At 41.7% G+C, this 23,093-nt stretch overlaps 1 protein-coding gene across 1 annotated transcript in view; it reads right to left on the reverse strand.

Moving 5' to 3' along the window:
- The window catches only part of LOC149464702 (zinc finger protein 277-like), a 110,306-nt gene extending 100,268 nt beyond the window's left edge, over positions 1–10,038 (reverse strand). Inside the window, exon 1 of the mRNA XM_089673953.1 lies at positions 9,983–10,038. Coding sequence (XP_089530079.1) covers positions 9,983–10,010 — 28 coding nt within the window. The 5' untranslated portion in view covers positions 10,011–10,038. The remainder of the gene's footprint in view (positions 1–9,982) is intronic.
- Between the last annotated feature and the right edge of the window lie 13,055 nt (positions 10,039–23,093).

Here is a 23,093-nt window from a genome sequence, read left to right on the forward strand (position 1 = left end):
GCGGCACTAGTACTGGCACTCTGCTGCATACGAGAGTCATCATGTGATCGAAACATCTCAGCAACATGGGAACGGGATCGGGTACACCTGATCTTAGCAGTGACCTCTTCTCCATCATCTTAGCTATCTGTTAGAGTGCCGCTGCTGTTTACAGATTCGTATTCTGAGGCCGATTGTGTCAGTGAGTATTCCCCTTAGCTTTCATCTGACATGGTCAGAATCCTGTAGGCCTCTTCACTAGAGTACCTTTCCATTGACATTTTGGCCACTAAATTTATAGGTACCTAGTGCAACTCACCGGAAAAAGACTACCTGGCTGTCAGGGACTGCTTGAACCAGCAAGTGATGAGAGATCAGGCCTGATTCTGCGAACACTGCGGTTTTGTGTGCAATGTATAAAGTGACAGTGACCTACTGACACTGCACTTGCTGGGGGAGGGTAAGCGTAGGGGCTAAACCAGGTGCCGGGGCTGATCCCACTAATGCTGTGTTTTTGGAGATACTATACTAATGTGAATGCTGGTATGCTGATATTAATCCGTTCAGACACTATACTAGCAATAGAGGTTTATTGTGTGAGTGTTCCTGGCAATCAAGAGGTTAAATGTGATTACTGGTGCACTGGCGAGGAATCTGATGCCATTTGGGAGGGGAGTGAAAACCGCAGGAGCGTGAATCACGTATGTATATATGTATGTATTTATACATACACACACAGTTAGGTCCATATATATTTGGACACAGGCACAAGTTTTTTTCAGGGATTTACCAAAACATATTCAAGCTATAGTTATATAATGGATATGGACTAAAAGAGCACACTCTCAGGTTTAATTTGAGGGTATGTACATCCAAATTGGAGGAAGGGTTTAGGAATTACAGCTCTTAAGAGTAGCCACCCCTCTTTTTTCAAGGGACCAAAAGTAATTGGACAAATGAATATAATCATAAATAAAATGTTCATTTTTAATATTTTGTTGAGAATCCTTTACTGGCAATGACTGCCTGAAGTCTGAAACCCATGGACATTACCAAAGACTGGGTTTCCTCCTTTCTGATGCTTTGCCAGGCTCTAACTGCAGCTGTCTTCTGTTGTTCTTTGTTTGTGGGTCTTTCTGCCTTTAGTTTTGCCTTCAGCAAGTGAAATGCATGCTCAATTGGGTTGAGATCAGGTGATTGACTTGGCTATTGCAGAATATTCCACTTTTCCTTCAAAAGCTCCTGGGTTGCTTTTGCAGTGTGTTTTTGATCATTGTCCATCTGTACTGTGAAGCGCTGTCCAATCAACTTTGCTGCATTTGGCTAAATCTGGGCTGACAGTATATCTCTAAACACTGCAGAATTCATCCGGCTGCTTCTGTCACATGATCAATAAACACCAATGACCCAGTGTCACTGGAAGCCATGCATGCCCATGCCATCACACTGCCTCCACCATGTTTTACAGATGATGTTGTGCGCTTTGGATCATGAGCTCTTCCAAGCCTTCTCTACACTTTTTTCTTCCCATCATTCTGGTACAGATTATTCTTAGTTTCATCTGTCCAAAGAATGCTTTTCCAGAACTGGTCTGGCTTTTTTAGATTTTTTTTGGCAAAGTCTAATCTGGCTTTTCTATTCTTCAGGCTTATGAATGGTTTGCTCCTTGTGGTGAACCCTCTGTATTTGCTCTTGTGAAGTCTTCTCTTGATTGTAAACTTCGACAATGATACGCCCACCTCCCAGAGAGTGTCTTTCACTTGTTTGGATGTTGTGAATGCGTTTTTCTTTACCATAGAAAGGATCCTGTGATCATCCACCACTGTTGTCTTCTGTGGACATGCATGCCTTTTTATGTTGCTGAGCTCACCAGTGTGTTCTTCTTTCCTCAGAATGTACCAAACTGTTGATTTGGCCACTCCTAATGCTGCTGCTCTCTGATGGATTTGTTTTGTTTTTAAAGCCTTACAATGGCCGGTTTCACTTGCATGCATAGCTCTTTGAACGCATGATGTAGGTTAAGAGCAATAGATTTCAAATGCAAATACCACACTTAGAATTAATTCCAGATTACCTGCTTAATTGGCTACTCTTAAGAGCTGTAATTCCTAAACCCTTCGTCCAATTTGGATGTACATACCTTCAAATTAAACCTGAGAGTGTGCACATTCAGCCCATATCATTAGAGAACTATAGCTTGAATATGTCATGGCAAATACCTGGAAAAAAAAAACAAAAAAACTAAAATTGTGCCTGTGTCCAAATATATATGGACCTACCTGTGTGTATATTATATATATACAGTGGGGCAAAAAAGTATTTAGTCAGCCACCAATTGTGCAAGTTCTCCCACTTAAAAAGATGAGAGGCCTGTAATTGGCATCATGGGTAGACCTCAACTATGTGAGACAAAATGAGAAAAAAATCCAGACAATCACACTGGCTGATTTGGAAAGAATTTATTTGCAAATTATGGTGGAAAATAAGTATTTGGTCAATATCAAAAGTTCATCTCAATACTTTGTTATATATCCTTTGTTGGCAATGACAGAGGTCAAACATTTCCTGAAAGTCTTCACAAGGTTGGCACACACTGTTGCTGGTATGTTGGCCCATTCCTCCATGCAGATCTCTTCTAGAGCAGTGATGTTTTGGGGCTGTCGCTGGGCAATACGGACTTTCAACTCCCTCCAAAGGTTTTCTATGGGGTTGAGATCTGGAGACTGTCTAGGCCACTCCAGGACCTTGAAATGCTTCTTACAAAGCCACTCCTTCGTTGCCTGGGTGGTATGTTTGGGATCATTGTCATGTTGGAAGACCCAGCCACGTTTCATCTTCACTGTCCTTGCTGATGGAAGGAGGTTTGCACTCAAAATCTCACGATACATGGCCCCATTCATTCTGTCCTGTACATGGATCAGTCGTCCTGGTCCCTTTGCGGAGAAACAGCCCCAAAGCATGATGTTGCCACCCCCATGCTTCACAGTAGGTATGGTGTTCTTTGGATGCAACTCAGCATTCTCTCTCCTCCAAACACGACGAGTTGTGTTTCTACCAAACCGTTCTATTTTGGTTTCATCTGACCATATGACATTCTTCGAATCCTCTTCTGGATCATCCAAATGCTCTCTAGCATTTGCATTTTAAGAGCATAGTACTGCTCTTAAGCAGTACTGGCTTAAGCAGGGGGACACGTCTGGCACTGCAGGATCTGACTCCCTGGCGGCGTAGTGTGTTACTGATGGTAGCCTTTGTTACGTTGGTCCCAGCTCTCTGCAGGTCATTCACTAGGTCCCCCCGTGTGGTCCTGGGATTTTTGCTCACCGTTCTTGTGATCATTTTGACCCCACGGGTGAGATCTTGCGTAGAGCCCCAGATCGAGGGAGATTATCAGTGGTCTTGTATGTCTTCCATTTTCTAATTATTGCTCCCACAGTTGATTTGTTCACACCAAGCTGCTTGCCTATTGCAGATTCAGTCTTCCCAGCCTGGTGCAGGTCTACAATTTTTTTTCTGGTGTCCTTCGACATCTCTTTGGTCTTCACCATAGTGGAGTTTGGAGTGTGACTGTTTGAGGTTGTGGACAGGCGTCTTTTATACTGATAACAAGTTCAAACAGGTGCCATTGATACAGGTAATGAGTGCAGGACAGAGGAGCCTCTTAAAGAAAAAGGTACAGGTCTGTGAGAGTCAGAAATCTTGCTTGTTTGTAGGTGACCAAATACTTATTTTCCACTATAATTTGCAAATAAATTCTTTCCAAATCAGCCAATGTGATTGTCTAGATTTTTTTTCTCATTTTGTCTCTCATAGTTGAGGTCTACCTATGATGCCAATTACAGGCCTCTCTCATCTTTTTAAGTGGGAGAACTTGCACAATTGGTGGCTGACTAAATACTTTTTTGCCCCAGTGTATCTATGAAAGAGCAGCATTGTCACTGTAGGCGGCTTGCACCCAATGTGGTCTACAGAACACCTCCCCACCCCCATAAGAGAAGAGGGAGGTCTTTTGTAGTCTACAGAGAAAAACTGGCCATAGGCAATAACACTGCTAAGAATTTCAGTGCAGCAAATGCCGAGGGCAAATGAAAGCTACAAGCTCACTGGACTGGACTTTGCACTATTAAATAGATATAACAAAACACGGTCAATGGTAGATTTCCCCCCTTACACTAAAATCACAGCAGCATACAGTTCTCATCCTTATATGAAATCATCTTACACCTGACACTGGTCATTGGGGGGGTGGATAAACAAAAAGGTATGCAAAGAAGAATACAAACCCTGCATTTATCTATGGGTATCTGTTTGTGGATTGCCATTGCTAAACATTCCCAAAAGGTGCTTTTGTAATTTAAAAAGATAAACAGGGAAAAAACAAGAGAAAGTGATTTTTAGGGTATACATATATTTTAGAAATTTGAGTGGGTGACTATGATAATGTACTAATTGATTCACTGTTTAACAAGGGTATATCAAAATTAGGAGTCACACAAACTTACATGTGGCCTGCAGATAATTTTAGCATTGGCCACTGATGATTGTCTTCACAAATGGACCTTAGAATATTGCCAGATATTGCTCAGTATTTGAAAAGGTTTCAGAAGACATTTCTACTGCAGCAACTGCTAAATATGCAGATGTGGGGAAAAATGCAGTAGCAGCAAGCTACCAGAGAGTTGTTGCATGATAATATGCAAGTCAAGAGCGGTACCATCACCCAAACTACTAATGTAGAAAGATCTGAACCATCCAGTGCTCAAACTGGAATGCTAGGATTGCTACCGGTCACATTTGCTTGTGTGCTCAACCAAACTGTCAAAACATCAAATGGCCGGTGTCATAACTGATCACATGTGCAGCAGCATGCCAGTTGCAGTTAGAGATCAAACAGAAACAGCTTCCATGGCTGTAAGGGATAGGATGTTTTTATTCCACTTTAGGGCGTTCACACCATACGTGCAGAAAAAGTGATGGAAAAAACGCACATATTTCACATGCAGTTTACATCACCTTTCATGCGCGTTTTATACATGTTGCAGATTTCTGCGCAGAAAAAAAAAAATCTGCATGCAATACCAGTGTTGTGGTGTGAATAGAGTAAATAGACAATTGTTTTCCTTGAGCCCTTGTAGAACACGTGTAGAAAAACGGACATCTCTATACCATGGTGTGAATGAGGCCTTAAGGCTGTCAGCAGAATGGCCTCTACAATGCCCAAAAACAGAGAGCAACTGAGCATGTGCAGAGCAGGGTAAGACAGTGTATTACTGGATTTTAAACCGTATAGGCACTTACTTTTCGTGTTTTACATAGCTTTACCTGAAAATGGGACCAAGCTGAAGTGATCTAGAAAGGACATAATATTTTTTACTAAAGTTCAACATTAAGGCAGTAATGTTTAGGCGTTTGCACCCTCCTCCATATGTTTATTATAGAAAACTACTAATATGCATGAGTTCCTATATTTCCTGAAAATAAATAGAACATACAGTATAAACTACTTTCTTGACTCAAAGTAATGGATGTCTATTTTCCCATAGGTGGTCTGACAAAAGCCACGCTGTGTTGAAGATTTACATGGGGAGGTATTTTTGTACTTAGCGGTTTAGTGAATGTTACTGTAGATGTTGTTGAATGTTCAGGTGAGATCAGTTGTTTCAGTAAATACTTTTTGAATTGCTCAATATGTCAACTTTAAACACCAAAAATACTGCATATGAGTGAGGTGTGGCTGGTATCTGACATGTAGGCTCCCTTCACACCTATGCAGTTTGATTCTTGTCTGTTTTGCAGTGCATTTTGCATTTTTCTACATGCGTGGTAAAAATGCGTCACATCTTTGACGCATTTTTACCACGTTTCTTCAGCTCTTTTTTTGTTAAAGTGGAATTTTTTTTTGTTGCTGGGCAGAAAAGAAATGCAAAACGCGGCAAAAGCGCACCACCATGCATTTCAGTAGTTTCTCCATTGAACTCTATTGTATCAAAAACACTGCTTTTTGTTTTTAAAAAAGTCCCTGACCCTTTCAAAAAATGCAGCAGCTCAAAAAAGCATAGAATGTGAATATGTTCCATAGGAAACCATGTTAAATGAACTGTAGTGCATTTCTTCAAAAAGCACTACAAAAAGGCAATGGAGTGAATGGAGCCATAAGCAGCGCACACTGAGCTCTCTGTCCAAGTACCTAGTGTGATACTGTAATCCTGCCGATTCTACACAGCTATGTTGCCAACCTCAGTGGATCAGTGACCATCTCTGATGGCCAAATGGCCCCTAAAACGACCATAGATAAGCTGTCGAACTTCACCCGAGAACCCAGACAAAATGGCAGAGGCCCCCTAACAGGCCCAATCTACAGCAGCAAAATGCAGCTGAGTGCTCAGAGACTGGTGAGTCTATGGACAGCTCTGGTACCCTCTTTAGATCTCAGTCTTCCAGCTTGCTTTGCCCCTATTATAGAGAAGGGAACAGAGCTGGAAGAGGTTAATGCAGAGGATAATACAGAGCCTACTCTCCGTCAACTAATGGATGCTAAACATCAATGTCAGGCCTTCCTCACAGCACAAACTGTCGATATCTCTCCGATTAAACATGCTATGTAAAAGCTGGGGCATAGAGTGAGCAACACTGAACAAGGAATCAGTATTACAGAAGATATTGGAGTCAATTCAATGAGTGATAAATACCGCAAGAAGTTAAAATATTTTGCATTATTTTTGGCGTTGTTTTTTCGCAATCTTTTATTTGGCAGGCTAACACTGCAACCAGAAGGCACACAGCAATATTGTGGAACTATGAAAACATTCTAGTGTGCTTACATTCACAAAACAATCTCCCTCTGAAATGTTACAATTCATTTACATTCCAGAGCTCAGGAGAACATTTCCACACTGATACATTGTATACTTTTCACTTCCTGGCCAGTGCAGAGTTCCTCTAATTGTTATTTTGTATGTTTCTAAAATACTGCCAGCAAACCCCAGGTGATAAATAATGAATGTGTGTGTTCTTTTGTGAGCTGACTTTAACCACTTGCCCTCCTGAGGATTTACCCTCCTTCCTGACCAGGCCATTTTTTGTGTTACGGCGCTGATTTACTTCAACGGACAATTGCACGGTCATGCAATGCTTCAGCCAAATTACATTTATGTCCTTTTTTCCCATGAATTGAGCATTCTTTCGGTGGTATTCAATCGCCAGTGCGGTTTAAATTTTTTTGTGCTATAAAAAATAAAATAAAAAAAGACTGACAATTTTGAGAAAATAACAATTGTTTTTCACTTTTTGCTATTAAACATGTCCAGTAACGAAAAAAAATGTATTCTGTTACATGCCTGCTTAAAAAAAAAAAAATCCCAACACTTGTAAAATAATTGGTTTATGTGAAAGTTATAGCGTTTACAAATTTTTTTTTTTTTTTTAACTACTAATGGCAGTGATCAGTGACTTATAGCGGAACTGTGGCGGGCATTCTGATACTGGGGGGAACTGACTTGGTGTCACTGATGTCCACAGTGACACCAATAATGTGATCAATGCTAATAAAAAGCACTGACACTTTATTAATGGCACTGGGCAGGAATGGGGTTAGCATGAGGGGTGATCAAAGGGTTAACTGTGTGCTGTTTTACTAAGTGTGTTGTGTTAGTGCTTCACTGTAAAGGAACTGACAGAGGAGAGAACTGTTTGGTTTACAAACAGTTCTCCCCCCTGTCGTGGATACTCGACAATCAGCGGGCGCCGATGAGTAATCACCAGCCGGGATCCGGTGACTGACAGCCGCGATTGGTGGTGCGGGTAGGGCGCGTGCATAGCAGAGCAATACAAAGCAGCATTCTGGTGCTGACGGGAGAGATCTGTATTGTTTACATACAGACCTCTCCCCTGTCAGTGTTCCTTGACGATTGCCAGGTTTCAGGGGGGAATCTCTGGATTGGACCTAGTGATTGACCGCTGTAGCCGCCGATGGCGGCGTGGGTAGGGCGGCACGCGTCCCGCTACCCAGAGATGCAACATCATGTATATATACACGTGATTTTGTGCAGCTCTGTAAAAGTAGTTCTGCTTTAGGGTGGTCGGGAAGCGGTTAAGGCGTACATTTTATTGGCAGTAATTTCCTCATTGACATGTCTTAACCACATCCTTACCATGCTATAGCCAAATGACGGCTACAGCTTGGTTGTCCAGATCTGGGAGGGCGTCATATGACCTCCTCCAAGAACGCGCCCTCCCGCATGCCCCTCATGGAGCGCACCTGGCGATCTCCGTGACCACTGTGTACTACGGATACATCTGATCGCATGATGAGGTAAAAGGCCAATCACAGCGGCCTTTTACCACGTGATCAGCTATGTCCAATGACACAGCAGATTACTGAGTAAATACAGTTGCGGGTTATCGGCAGCACTTTCCTCAGGCTCTCACAGCATTAGTAATGTACTGCCGATAACTGGCAGCTGTCACAGAGCAAATCGGCACTCATGACCAGTGCTCTGCAGTGTCGCCCAGCAGTTGTGCCCATCATTGCCTCATCAATACCCACCAGTGCCGCCTATCCTTGCCACCTCATCAGTGCTGCCTCATCAACGCACATCAGTGAAGAAGAAAAATTACCTTATTGCAAAATGTTATAATAGAAACAAATAAAAACTTTTTTTTTTTCAAATTTTGTGCTCTTTTTTTGTTCATAGTGCACAAAATAAAGCTCTATTTGTGTGGAAAAAAAATCATAAAATTTAATATGGGTACAGTTTTGAAGGACTGTGCAATTGTCACAGTGCTGAAAGCTGAAAATTGGCCTGGGCACAAAGGGGGTACGCAAGTGGCTAAAGTGGTTGTAAAAGCTGACTTTTTTTACCTTCATGCATTCAATGAAAGGCGATAAAAACCTCCTTTGTTCTGCTCTCCCACCCCCCACCCCCCACCCCCAATACTGACCTGAGCCCCCTCTCTATCCAGTGCTGTGCTTGGAGACTCAACAACAGCAGCGGGAGCCATTGCTGACAAACATAGCCAGTGAGCCAATGAGGAAAGAGCACAGGGTGGGCTGGGCCGCAGATCTAGGTGTATTATGAATGCATAGAGCAGGGCTCGGGAGTGAGCAAGCACCAGTGCCCCCATAGCAAGTGGCTTGCTAGTGGGGGCACTGGTCAAGGGGGAGGAGCCAGAAGCAGGGCAGACAACCTGACAGACGGAACTAGAACTCTCATTCCCGAAGTTTCGGTGCAGGCCGAAGAAGAGTGACTTTTACAGAACCCAGCAGCAGCCACGCATCTCTATTTTACAGTGAAAATGTCCTAAAGCTGGTCTCTACCCAGAGTTCAGATTGATTGGAATTGGCCTTCTATGGCCCCTCTCACAGGTGCATACCGTTTGTCCATTTTGCATCCATCCGTTTACATCTATTTTTCCACAGAGATATATAAATGGATGATCATCCTTTTACATCCTCAATATCCATCTTTTTAAACAAATCAGAGCCCTATATCTGTTCTTTTTTAAAACAGAACAGAAAAAAAAAACAGTTGTAAATGGACAAATTTTCCGCTTCTTCTGTGGTAGTGGATGTAAAATAAGGATTATTATTATACAGGACTTATTTAGCACCAACAGTCTGCAGGATGTAAGGAGGATCTGATGTCCTGGGGATGGATGTCCCCTGTCCCAGAGAACACGCTCTCAATCCTCCATACACACGGCGACCCAGCCTCCTCCCTACAAGAATTAAATACTGGAACTGAGAGACCACAGTGACACCATGTACTCGGGGACACCTACTAGAACTAGAGCGACCGGTGTCATTCCCTCTTCCACATCCGGGGTCTATATTTCCCCATATGTATCCCCAACCCTGCAGTAAGCACACGGCTCTACATGTCTTATAATATTTACGGACGGCTGCCTTCCACTAAACCTCATGACGCCGGGGACCTGGACACGTATGAACACACGGGAGCCTCCAGTACTGGCGGAAGTCATGATATATATAAACACACAATACCTTCCTCATCTCTGCCAGCGCCGGCCATGCTGTCACCACTTCCGGGAATGGGCGGGTCCAGGGATGGCAACAGGAGGATAGCTGAAGCAGCACCGCCTCTCTACAACACGGGGGCGGGGCCACGTACTTACAGCACTGCCCCTCTCTGTCCACCCCTTCATCTCTGGAAGCTCTTATACTATGAAACCTTTTACTACGGGCGGCTCCCCTTCTATCATCCAGAAAATGTCCTTGTAGTAACCCCTTCAATGCCAGCAGATGTCCTTGTAGTAACCCCTTCATTGCCAGCAGATGTCCAAATACTAACCCCTTCATTGCCTGCACATAACCTTGTGATAACCCTTTCATTGCCGGTATCTGTCCTTGTATTACCTTATGTTAACAGCAGAGGGCCCTTCATTGCCAGCAGATGTCCTTGTATTTACCCATTCATTTCCAGCAGCTGTCCATATACTAACCTCTTCATTGCCTGCACATAACCTTGTGATAACCCTTTCATTGCCGGTATCTGTCCTTGTATTACCTTATGTTGACAGCAGAGGGCCCTTCATTGCCAGCAGATGTCCTTGTATTTACCCATTCATTTCCAGCAGCTGTCCATATACTAACCTCTTCATTGCCTGCACATAACCTTGTGATAACCCTTTTATTGCCGGTATCTGTCCTTGTATTACCTTATGTTGACAGCAGAGGGCCCTTCATTGCCAGCAGATGTCTTTGTGTTTACCCATTCATTGCCAGCAGCTGTCCATATACTAACCTCTTCATTGCCTGCACATAACCTTGTGGTAACCCTTTCATTGCCGGCATCTGTCCTTGTATTACCATATGTTGACAGTAGAGGGCCCTTCATTGCCAGCAGATGTCATTGTATTTGCCCATTCATTGTCAGCAGATGTCCATATACTAACCCCTTCATTGCCTGCACATAACTTTGTGGTAACTCTTTCATTGCCGGCATCTGTCCTTGTATTACCATACGTTGACAGCAGAGAGCCCTTCATTGCCAGCAGATTTCATTATATTTACCCATTCATTGCTAGCAGCTGTCCATATACTAACCCCTTCATTGCCTGTACATAACCTTGTGGTAACCCTTTCATTGCCGGCATCTGTCCTTGTATTACCATATGTTGACAGCAGAGGGCCCTTCACTGCCAGCAGATGTCATTGCATTAACCACTTTGTTCTGCTATTAACTCCTTCATTGCAGCAGGTGTCCTTGTGGTAACCCCTTCATTGCGAGCAGATGTCGTGCCATTAACCCCTTCATTGCCAACAGCTTCCATTCATAATTAAATTAACTAAAGTTGCCAGCTTTGTTAACATTTTCATTGCTAGCAGCTCCCCTATTATTAACCCAATGATCACTGGGTAATTCCCCATTCTAAAAATTCAGCACTATTTATCTGCAAGTGTGACCCTATTGACCCGTTGATTGCTACCGAGTGGACTGTATATATTAACCCTTTAAAGTGTAAGTAAACTCCTTTTTTTCATATTTTACCTACAGGTAAGCCTTTATTAACCACTTGCCCTTCAGAGGATTTGCCCCCCTTCCTAACCAGGCCATTTTTTGCGTTACGGTACTGCGTTACTTTGGCAATTGCGCGGTCATGCAATGCTGCACCCAAATTAAATTTACATCCTTTTTTTCCCACAAATAGAGCTTTCTTTTGGTGGCGTTTGATTGCATGTGCGCCTTATTATTTTTTGCACTATAAACAAAAACTTTTACATTTTTTGCTATTAAACATGTCCGGTAAAAAAATTTAAAAAATCAAATTTCGTCATAAATTTAAGCCAAAATGTATTCCGCTACATGTCTTTGCTAAAAAAAAATAATCCCAATATGTGTAAATTAATTGGTTTATGTGAAAGTTATAGTGTTTACATATGGCGGTATATATACTGGAATTTTTTTTTTTTTTTTACTAGTAATGGCGGCGATCAGCGACTTATAGTGGGACTGCAGGACTGTGGTGGGCATTCTGACACTGGGGGGAACTCACTTGGTGTCACTGACATCCCCAGTGACACCAATAGAGTGATCAGTGCTAATAAAAAGCACTGACAATGGGCAGGAAGGGGTTAACATCTGGGGTGATCAAAGGGTTAACTGTGTGCTGTGTGTGTTTTCCACTTGGTCTGTGTGTGTGCTTCACTGTAAGTACATTGCTTTGTGTGGCTCTGCTATGCAGTGCCATACAAAGCAGTGTGCAGGAGCTGACGGGAGAGATCTGTGTTGTTTATACACAGGTCTCTCCCCCATTTGAGATACTCGGCGATCACCGGGTGCCGGCTGTAGGGATATTGTAATTATATATATATATATATATATAGTTTATGTGGTGTATTCTCAAGTTATTGACCTAGCCAGAATATGACTGAGCCAGATGTATTTTACACAACAAAAGCAGCCAAGAACTCTTTGCTATGTTAATTTTATGCAAGATAACCTGGGCACTTAGGCCAACTTGTTAAATTTCAAAGGAGGTAATCTGCAAACTTGCAAGGGTGATAAAATGCAGATAGCTCAGTAAGACTTGAAAAGAGTTGGTCAACATCTGCTAAAAGCGGTATTAAGTATGATAAATAGCATTCTTCAAAGGGTAACTTCTTTATCTAATTAATAGTAAAAGAATGCAGTTTAGGAAATATCTAGACAACTTTCACTTCATCTGTCCAAGTCCAAAAGGCATTACCTGTCACCCAGAAGATCAAAGGGGCTACTAAAAGTGGCCAATCAGAGTGCTTGCCATTGTACTGAATGGGAAAAATGTGTATATTAAGGAAGCTTCTTTTTGGTTAAATGTCCCAGGAGAAAAAGGTTCTCTGAAGGTTTCTAATGATTGCATGAATATTCTAAGTATCCTGTCATCTGCCTTGTCTGTACCCCTGTCTTATGAACTATCGCTGAACTGATTAGATGCATCTCTCTGGAAAAGAACTGTTAGTTGCTGCAGGAAAAGTACATTTATAACTATATACTGGTCTTACGTCCTCCATCATTGATATGAGACAACAGATTTGTCTTATGAACTGTTTATGTGTGGACCTCATAACTTAGAAAAGTGAGTAGTCACCGGCCAGGACCCAGGGATTGACAGCTGAGGCCAGGAATGGCAGCGTGGGTACGGTGAGTGTATGGCTCGCACATGCCTCCTACCCAGAAATGCATAATCACATATATATACGTGATTTTGCACACACCTGCCGCCCTGTAGCAGTATTTCTGGGGAAGCTGTTAAGGCTTACCTGTAGATACTGTAAATATTTCCCAAACGTGCGTCGTTTAGAAGATATTTACTCTAGAAGCACGGGTGATGTCACCGACACATGCACACTCTGCTTTCAATGGACTGCGTGCCGTCCATTGAGAGAGCCATGCTATGAACGAAACATTGCGTCCCGACCAATCAGGTGGCCGCAACTCGCAAACCTCGAAGGAAGACCAGGTGAAGATGGAAACCTCGGGGAGCTGTGACAGCGCTCCCCTGGAGGGCTTTGTTTTCAGGTAAGTCATTCATAATGTGCTAGTATGCGATGCATACTAGCACATTATGCTCTTAGCTTGCAGTGAGAAGATTTTTTAGAATTTTTTTTCATGGTTTACTACCACTTTAATTGCTGGTGGCTTTCCATTCTACAAAGGGTGTTCAAGTCAAAGATTTTTAATTTTGCAAATATAAAAATGGATGCTAGTGTGGCGGTACTAGATGCAGTAGTAAGTGGCAAGTGTGTCCTATTACTGATAGGTGGTGCACATGTCACAGGCCAGTCCAGAGAAAGTTAATTAAGATGACAGACAACAGTGTTAATTCATGCATGGAATAGCGTGTGGTGATGAAGATTCTTGTGAACAAAGGCGTTCAAGCACAATGTGATGATGAGACACTCAACCACAGTAAGATATTTGAATGGTGTAAACATTTCAAAGTTGGCTGTACATCTGTCAGTGACAATCCTGGCCATGGTGGTTTCCAGCCCACAGCAGTCATTCCTGTGAACATTCAGCCCATGGAGAACCTGATCCTGGATAATCGACGCATAACCTGTTGTGAAATTGCACAAGAGACAAATCTTTCTGTGGGAACAGTGAACACAATGATAATGAAGTGAAGCCAGCTGCCCTAGAATTGTTCAAGCCTAGTGACAAATTCTTCTATGCCAAAGCTTTCCAGGCATTAGTTGAAAGCTGGAATAAGTGTATACATGTAGCAGGGGAGTATGCTGAAAAATAAATGCAGTTTCCATTCCTTTAAATTTGTTCTTGTATTTTATATACTCAAAATCCCTGTTTGTCTTGTATTAACTCATTCATTACCAGTGACTCCTTCTTATTAACTGCACTTATTACTGCCCACTGTCGCTATTATTGACTTTTTCCTTCCTGGCATGTATCCTTCTATTACTACCAGCTCCCATTTCATAAATCATTTTATAACTAAAATCTCCCCATCTTGTTTACTTTTACTTTAACCACTTCAGCTCCGAAAGATTTTACCCCCTTCATGACCAGGCCATTTTTTTGCTATTAGGCACTGCGTTACTTTAATTGGTAATTGCGTGGTCATGCAAGGCTGTATACAAATACAATTTTTATAATTTTTTTCACACAAATAGAGCTTTCTTTTGATGGTATTTGATCATTACTGGGATTTTTATTTTTTATTATATAAATGAAAAAAGGCTAAATATGTTAAAAAAAAAAATATTTTCTATTTTCTGTTATAAAACGTACAATTAAAAAAAAATTTTTTCATAAATTTAGGCCAAAATGTTTTCTGCTGCATGTCTTTGGTAAATAAAATTCCAAGATAAGTGTATATGCCAATAAGTGTACTATTTAGTGTGTAGGAAATTTATAGTGTCTACAAACTATGGTATATATATTTGAAAACGAATTAATCCTGATCAGGGGCGGACTGACAATTCATGGGGCCCCCAGGTTATAGGGGATCATGAGGCCCCTGTGTCCTTGCCCAAACTCAAAAAAGCCTATGAAAAAGGTACCAGGGGCATCTCATGGGGCCCCCTACTGACCCCGGGCCCTCGGGCTGTGCCCGAGTTTCCAAATGGTCAGTCCGCCTCTGATCCTGATGTACTGACAGCCAATCGAATATCTTGAGAACCTTAAAAAGTCCGGACAGTACACATATCCCCCAAATGACCTCTTTTTAGAAAATAGACAGTCTGAGGTATTTAGTAAGAGGCATGGCAAGTTTTTTGAAATTGCAATTTTTTTGTCACAATTTTTTGGAAAATGAAGAAATTAAAAATAATTTTTTTCACAATTGTTTTTTACATACTGTCACCGGTGCAGTACAGCCTTATGATATCACTGGTGTGGTAGTAATCAGGACACTGACTGGTGGCAGCAAAAATAAAAAAAAACTAAAAAAATCTTTTAAATAAGTTTTTGTTCAATATTTTAAATATTTTTTTACTTTTTTTGACTATTTTTTTTAACTTTCATCAGAGTAGTTCAATGTTACTATAGTAGCATTGTACTACTCTGGGGGGTGATCGGGGCTTTTTTCTTTTTTTTTTTACACTTTGATTACTGATACAATGAAGATCATTGCACCAGGAATGCTTTGAACTGTCATGAATGGGTTAAGTTCATGACAGTTCAGAATACTAGTAATCTGTGATTGGCTACAGCTAATCACATGGTATGGGGTGCTGTCATTGGTCTAGCTACCATGTGGTAGCTGTGGGCCAATCTCAGCTCACTAGTACCAGAAGCAAAGCTGTCATGAATTAAATTCCTTCATAACAACTTTATTGACATTGTCATCATGTGATTGCATAGTGATCACATAATCAGCAGGTCCTGATTACTGGGATCTGCATTAGTGGGGGTGCTCCTAGTATGAGTACAGGCAAAATGACGTACGGGTACGTCACTTTGCCTGTATATGATGCTCACCCACAGTAACTGTGCTGTGGACGGCCATCAAGTGGTTAATATGCAACATGACTTCCATTTATCCTTAGGTTATTATTAGTTCTCCATTTTGTTAACCCTTTCATCACCAAAAACTCCCTAAATACCTGTTTTTTTTTTAAACCCTTACACACAAAAAGCTCCTGGTGCATTCACCACCATAAACCAAAAACCTTGTTTAACTAATTTCTAATATTCAAAGTAAACTCCCCCACCCATCCATACTCTCGTGCTTTATTTTGCTGATAAATCACATTAAAGAACACCCCCCCTAACATTTCTGGCTGTGGCCATCTTGAGTAAGGGCAGATGACTTGTGTAGCATTCACTTCCTGGAATCCATCTGTCCTTAGCTCATGCATGCAGGCAGGAGGGTGTACTTAGCTAAGAAAACCCATCCTCCCCTCCTGGAATGTATGACATAATTTACCTAGGCATGGAAAGCAAGAAGTAACTGAAAAAATTTAAAAAATACATTTAAAAGAAGTAAATATGAAATACATTCCTATCTATAATGCTAGCAGTATGGGGATTAAAAATAGTCAACGTTGATTGAAAGAGTGAAATTCTGCTTCAGAGTATATTTAGACATGTGATAAATGGGTGGACCTTGTGATCAGGTGACATGGCACTATCCCCTATAGCAGTGTTTCCCAGTCTTTTTTCAGTCAAGGTACACTTTAACATTTTGCACAATCTTGAGGCACTCCATTCTAAAATGTGAAAAATTAAACTAATAGTTTTACACAATGCAGCAACATCCACACATGTAGGACCCAAAGTTAGAGGTATTTTTTTCCCAAAGCAAATACACCTTTGCACACTGGTATTGACTAGTATTCCAATGTTTCTTTTCTCCCTCAGTTTCTATTCCCCCTTCCTAGTGCTAATGGAGAATGGCAGGAGAGGGGCAAACAAGGATGCTGTGCAGGGGCCTGACACCCTCCTTATCAACCAATGATGTCATTCGTTGTTAGGACCCAGGAGGCTGAAAGGTTGAAATGGTGCACAATAAAAGCCTGTGGCTTTGTGCAACTAAAAGTCAGACTTGATCCACTGGCTGGCCTGTATAAAATTCTGGGGCAATTTGCAGGCATTTTGCCAAGGCACCCTTCATGAAATCTGAAGGCACCCCAGGGTGCCTGGGCACCCTGGTTGAAAAAGGATGCCCTATAATATCAGCTGAAATGAACACAAAGATTATCCCTGTGACCTACAGATGAATCACTAGGACATGAAGATTAACCTGCTTATTGTGTTATTTGTTTATTGTTATAAAGAGTCAACATCAAGTGGAGCCTGAAAAAGCTCTCTTAGGTGAAACGCGTCGGTCCACCTATGCATTCATTTCACTGTACACTTCTCACGCTGATATTGCAGCTGAGGATTTAGGAAAATATTTTTATGATCTGTGCATTTTAACTGGAAAAACTAAACAACTACGTGTTTTTAATTATGTTTTTCTCAGTCTTGAGGTATATTTAGGCACGCAAAAATCCCCATCTTTGTGTTCCTCTCAGCTTATATTTAGACATGCATCTAAATCTCCCTTGCCTCTGAAGCCCAATCCTCATTCAGATTGCACTCCAGAGGCTACTGACAAGCTGTGTGGAAGCCATGCGACACCTCCTCACTGCCTGTTTTAACCCCATTCCTGCTGACAAATGTGCTGCAGCCTTGTACATTGCGCTCGGTTACTGGGCGTTCGCAGCACTTCCCCATTAATTTGAATGTGTAGTGTTTGATTGCTACAAGTCAGGTCAACTTTGCCATGGGAGTGAAGCATGGCGGAAGCAGCATTTAACCTCTTCACATCGGCGCCTCCCGGCCATTTAAGGGTTTTCAAACGCCGGGAGGCAGAGCGGGGTTTTAGGGTCATGTGACCGCCGTGATTCGATGTCACGGCAGTCACATGATCGGAAAAGGTCCCGATCACAAGGGGAGATCGGGACCTTTCCGTGAGACACTGACATATGTGCTGGGAGCGCGCAGAGTGCACGCTCAAAGCACATATGTGTTTTAAAATGGTACGCAAATATGCGGCTGCTTGGCATCAAGGCCCAGCTGCCAAGAGGCTGCATATTTGAATACGGTTGGTGTCAAGGGGTTAAACATGCCCACCCACTGCCTATTGCAGTTTAAGTGGGGTTGGTTGGTGGGCAGCAAAAGGCAGATCACCTGCGCATTTTTCCCACCCTTCCAATTGCAAGTCTAAATGAGGCTTTAAAGAAATTATTGCCAAGGTATAGCTGGTATTAGTAATGAAAAGGTTAATACACACAGTCCTCACTAATAATAAAAAGTGAAATATGTACAGTCACTGAACTGCTAGTGATGAAAAGTCCAAACTTGGTTCATATCTTTGCGTTTCTGTTTTCATGTGTTTTTATCACATTTTCAACACGTTTCTGTTTTCATGCGTCATGCATATTTCAAGTAAGCCAATAGAAAACGATTTAGACTTGTTACCAAGGGCTGAAAATGTATCTGATATATTTTGATGCATTGCCTTTGATTTGTATGGACCTCATTATGCATTAAAACCAGACAGAAAAAAAACACGCTGCAGCACACAGATGTGATAATATTATTGTGTTTCTGCATTTTAGCATTTTTCAATGTGCATGTTAAAATGTGAATAAGACCAAAAGCCCCTTTGTGTTTGTGTTTTTGTGCCAGAATGCAAAACGGGTCATCCAACTCGTTACCCAATAAAGCTGTTCACATCTACAGTATGCTGTGTGTTGTGCTGCATCTTGAAAAAAGAGGCATGTTTGATTTTCTGTGCATTTTCTTTGAACATTTTTTATTAAAGATATATTTTGTCATACAGAACAAGAGAAAAGATTGTCGTACAAATCCAGGCATAGATAATGCAAGTGTTCTGGCAATAAGATGACAAAGAGGAAAGTCCAAAAGCAAAGTCTCAAAATATTTCCAATATCCAAAGTCAATGCATCATACACAAGACATATCTCCTACACTGCTCAAAAAAATTAAAAGAACACTTGTTAATCAGAGTATAATATCAAGTCAATTAAACTCCTGGGATATTGATCTGGTCAGTTAAGTAGCAGAGGGGTTTGTTAATCAGTTTTAGCTACTTTGGTGTTAATAAAATTAACAGGTGCACTAGATGGGCAACAATGAGAGGACCCCCAAAACAGGAATGATTTTACAGGTGGAGGCCACTGACATTTTTTTCCTTATTCATCTTTTCTGACTGTTTTTCACTAGTTTTGCAGTTGGCTAGGGTCAGTGTCACTACTGGTAGCATGAGGCGAAACCTGGACCCTACAGAGGTTGTACAGGTAGTCCAACTCCTCCAGCATGGCACATCAATACGTGCCATTGCCAGAAGGTTTACTGTGTCTCCCAGCACAGTCTCAAGAGCACAGAGGAGATTCCAGGAGACAGGCAGTTACTCTAGGAGACCTGGACAGGGCCGTAGAAGGTCCTTAGCCCTTCAGTAGGACTGGTATCTACTCCTTTGTACAAGAAGCAACAGGATGAGCACTGCTAGAACCCTACAAAATGACCTACAGCAAGTCACTGGTGTGAATGTCTCTGACCAAGCAATCAGAAACAGACTTCATAATAGTGGCCTGAGGGCCAGATGTCCTCAAGTGGGCCCTGTGCTCACTGCCAGGCACCATAGAGCTCGATTGGCATTTGACATTGCACACCAAAATTGGCAGGTCTGCCACTGGCACCCTGTGCTTTTCACAGATGAGAGCATGTTCATCCTGAGCACATGTGACAGACGTGAAAGGGTCTGGAGAAGCTGTGAAGAATGTTAAGCTGCCTGTAACATTGTTCAGCACGACCGTTTTGGTGGTGAGTCAGTGGTGGTCTGGGGAAGCATATCCATGGAGGGATGCACAGACCTCTACAGGCTAGACAATGGTACCCTGACTGCCATTAGGTATCGGGATGAAATCCTTGGACCCATTGTCAGAACCTATACTGGTGCAGTGGGTCCTGGGTTCCTCCTGGTATACAATGCCCAGCCTCATGTGGCAAGAGTATGCAGGCAGTTCCTGGAGGATGAAGGAATTGATACCATTGAATGGCCCCCACGCTCACCTGACCTAAATCCAATAGAACACCTCTGGGATATCGTGTTTCGGTCCATCTCACGCTGCCAGGTTGCACCTCAGACTGTCCAGGAGCTCAGTGATGCCCTGGTCCAGAGGAGGAAATACCCCAGGACACCATCCGTCATCTCATTAGGAGCATGCCCCAATGTTGTCAGGCATGCATATAAGCACGTGGGGGGCATATAAAATATTGAGTACCATTTCGAGTTGCTGCAATGAAATTTCAGCAAAATGGACTAGCCTGCTGCATCATTTTTTCACTTTGATTTTCAGGGTGTCTTTGAATTCAGTCCTTTGTAGGTTGATAATTTTAATTTCCATCAAACAATGGGGCATTCTTACATTCCTAACACATTGCCCACCATATCAGTATAGATATCTAGCATATTTTTCTCCATTGAGATATGATGTGTTTTCAAAGTGTTCCTTTAATTTCTTTTGAGCAGTGTATTTTTTTGCATTTTCTTATGCTGTGAGGAACATATGAGTCTATGGCACCACATGAAAATATATTTATAGTGTGCTTTTAATACCTTTTTATGCATTGCCAGCTCCTGGAGGTAGGTCCTTCCAAAATCCACAACAATGGTGTCACTGCAGGAAATCAATCCATAACCATAAATTGTATGAATGTGTATTAATGCATCAAAAATGCATAGCTTTATATTGCAAAGCATAACGAAAGTGCATGTCAACTAATATTAAGAAATCCAGTTAAACTAAATAAAACCACCGCACAACCTTGTTTTATTTAATTTATCTGGATATTTTGGGTGTGAGATCACATGACATTAGCTGCTGCAATCAAATCAAAATATTGAGTTTGGATATGCACTAAATTTAATGTTTATATATTTATAAATATATATATAATTTTCTATAATATATAGAATCACATGACAATGGAAATCACATTGCTTTCAATAGTGCCCATTCACATCAATGCAGCACAGCATTCCACGATTTTGGAAAAGCAGCATCAAAGTTGCACTACATAATTGCACTGAAAGTCGGATTAAAATCTGATTGCAGCACAGTGAACCAAGCTTGTTTAAAATAATGCACCTTCTACTGTAGTCAATGGAAATGCACCAAATTTTTGGGTCACCTGTCAATTTTTTCCCAGTTGACCAGGACTGAGAATGCATGCAAATTACATGCAAAGCTTGTAAAACACATTATGCATTGCGCTAAATTTTAGGCTAGGTTCACATCTGTGTGTTTTTAGTGCATCTGCAGAAATGCACTGCAATTCATTTCACACTATTTCCTATGGGTCCTGCTCACATTTATGCGGTTTCCTTTTTGGAGAAGGTGTAGGGACTTTTTACCCATAGCAAGGGTGTGTTTTTGGGTCCACAGACTTCAATGAAACTGCATAAATGCATAAAAAAACACATCAACCACACACGCATTGCTGTGAACCTAGCTAAAAATGTACTAAAAATGCAATATGTGTTTAAAAAAAAAATGCATATTGTGTTTTAAAGCGCACCAGTGTGAATTGGCCCTTACACAGACTGATGAGAACCTAGCCTTGTCTACACAGAGTAATGAATTGGAGTGAATAGAACACTGGCACTTGTAGTGCCGCTTACAAGAAAAGGTTTAAAGTGTATGTGAACTCTCAACTTGTAAAACAATCAATTCAATTTAAAATAGAAACGAAAGACAAAACATTTGTGTATATATATATATATATATATATACACCGCGGTCCAAATTATTATGCAAATTCTATTTAAGTATCACAAAGATGAAATATTTTGTTTTTCAGTTTAACTCATGGATGGCATTGTGTCTCAGGGCTCTTTTGATCACTGAAAACAATCTCGGACACCTGTGATAATTAGATTGGCCGGTGAGCCCAATTTAAGGAAAAACTACTAAAGGATGGTGTTTCACATTATTAAGCAGAGCACCATTTTCAAGCAATATGGGGAAGAAAAAGGATCTCTCTGCTGCCGAAAAGAGTGAAATAGTCCAATGCCTTGGACGAGGTATGAAAACATTAGATATTTAACGAAAACGTAAGCGTGATCATCGCACTATTAAGAGATTTGTGGCTGATTCAGAGCACAGACGGGTTCGTGCAGATAAAGGCACATTGAGGAAGATTTCTGCCAGATCCATGCATTGGATCAAGAGAGCAGCTGCAAAAATACCATTACATAGCAGCAAACAGATATTTGAAGCTGCTGGTGCCTCTGGAGTCCCACGGACATCAAGGTGTAGAGTCCTCCAGAGTCTTGCAACTGTGCATAAACCTTCTATTCGGCCACCACTAACCAATGCTCACAAGCAGAAACGGCTGCATTGGCCAGAAAAATACATGAAGACTAATTTTCAAACAGTCCTGTTCACTGATGAGTGCCGTGCAACCCTGGATAGTCCAGATGGATAGAGTAGTGGATGGTTGGTGGACGGCCACCCTGTTCCAACAAGGCTGCGACGTCAGCAAGGCGGTGATGGAGTCATGCTTTGGGCCGGAATCATGGGAACAGAGCTGGTCGGCCCCTTTAGGGTCCCTGAAGGTGTAAATATGACCTCTGCAAAGTATGTGGAGTTTATGACTGACCACTTTCTTCCCTGGTACAGAAGGAAGAACTATGCTTTCCGTAATAAAATCATCTTCATGCGTGACAATGCACCATCTCATGCTGCAAAGAATACCTCTGCATCAATGGCTGTTATGGGGATAAAAGGAGAGAAAGTCATGGTGTGGCTTCCATCCTCCACTGACCTCAATCCTATTGAGAACCTTTGAAGCATCCTCAAGCAAAAGATCTATGAGGGTGGGAGGCAGTTTACATCCAAACAGCAGCTCTGGGAAACTATTCTGACATCTTGCAAACAAATTCAAGCAGAAACTGTCCAAAAACTCACAAGTTCAATGGATGCAAGACTTGTGAAGCTGCTATCAAATAAGGGGTCCTATGTTAAAATGTAACGTGACCTGTTAAAAGGTTTAAAAAGTTAGAATGTTGTTAAAAGTTTGATTGAAATAGCTTTTGATTTCAGTAAATATGGTGCAAACACAACAAATGACAATTTTCAG

The sequence above is a fragment of the Staurois parvus genome, unplaced genomic scaffold, assembly GCF_062004578.1.
Source record: "Staurois parvus isolate SC_StPar_1 unplaced genomic scaffold, SC_StPar_1.0 ptg000147l, whole genome shotgun sequence".
NCBI classification, from domain to species: domain Eukaryota; kingdom Metazoa; phylum Chordata; class Amphibia; order Anura; family Ranidae; genus Staurois; species Staurois parvus.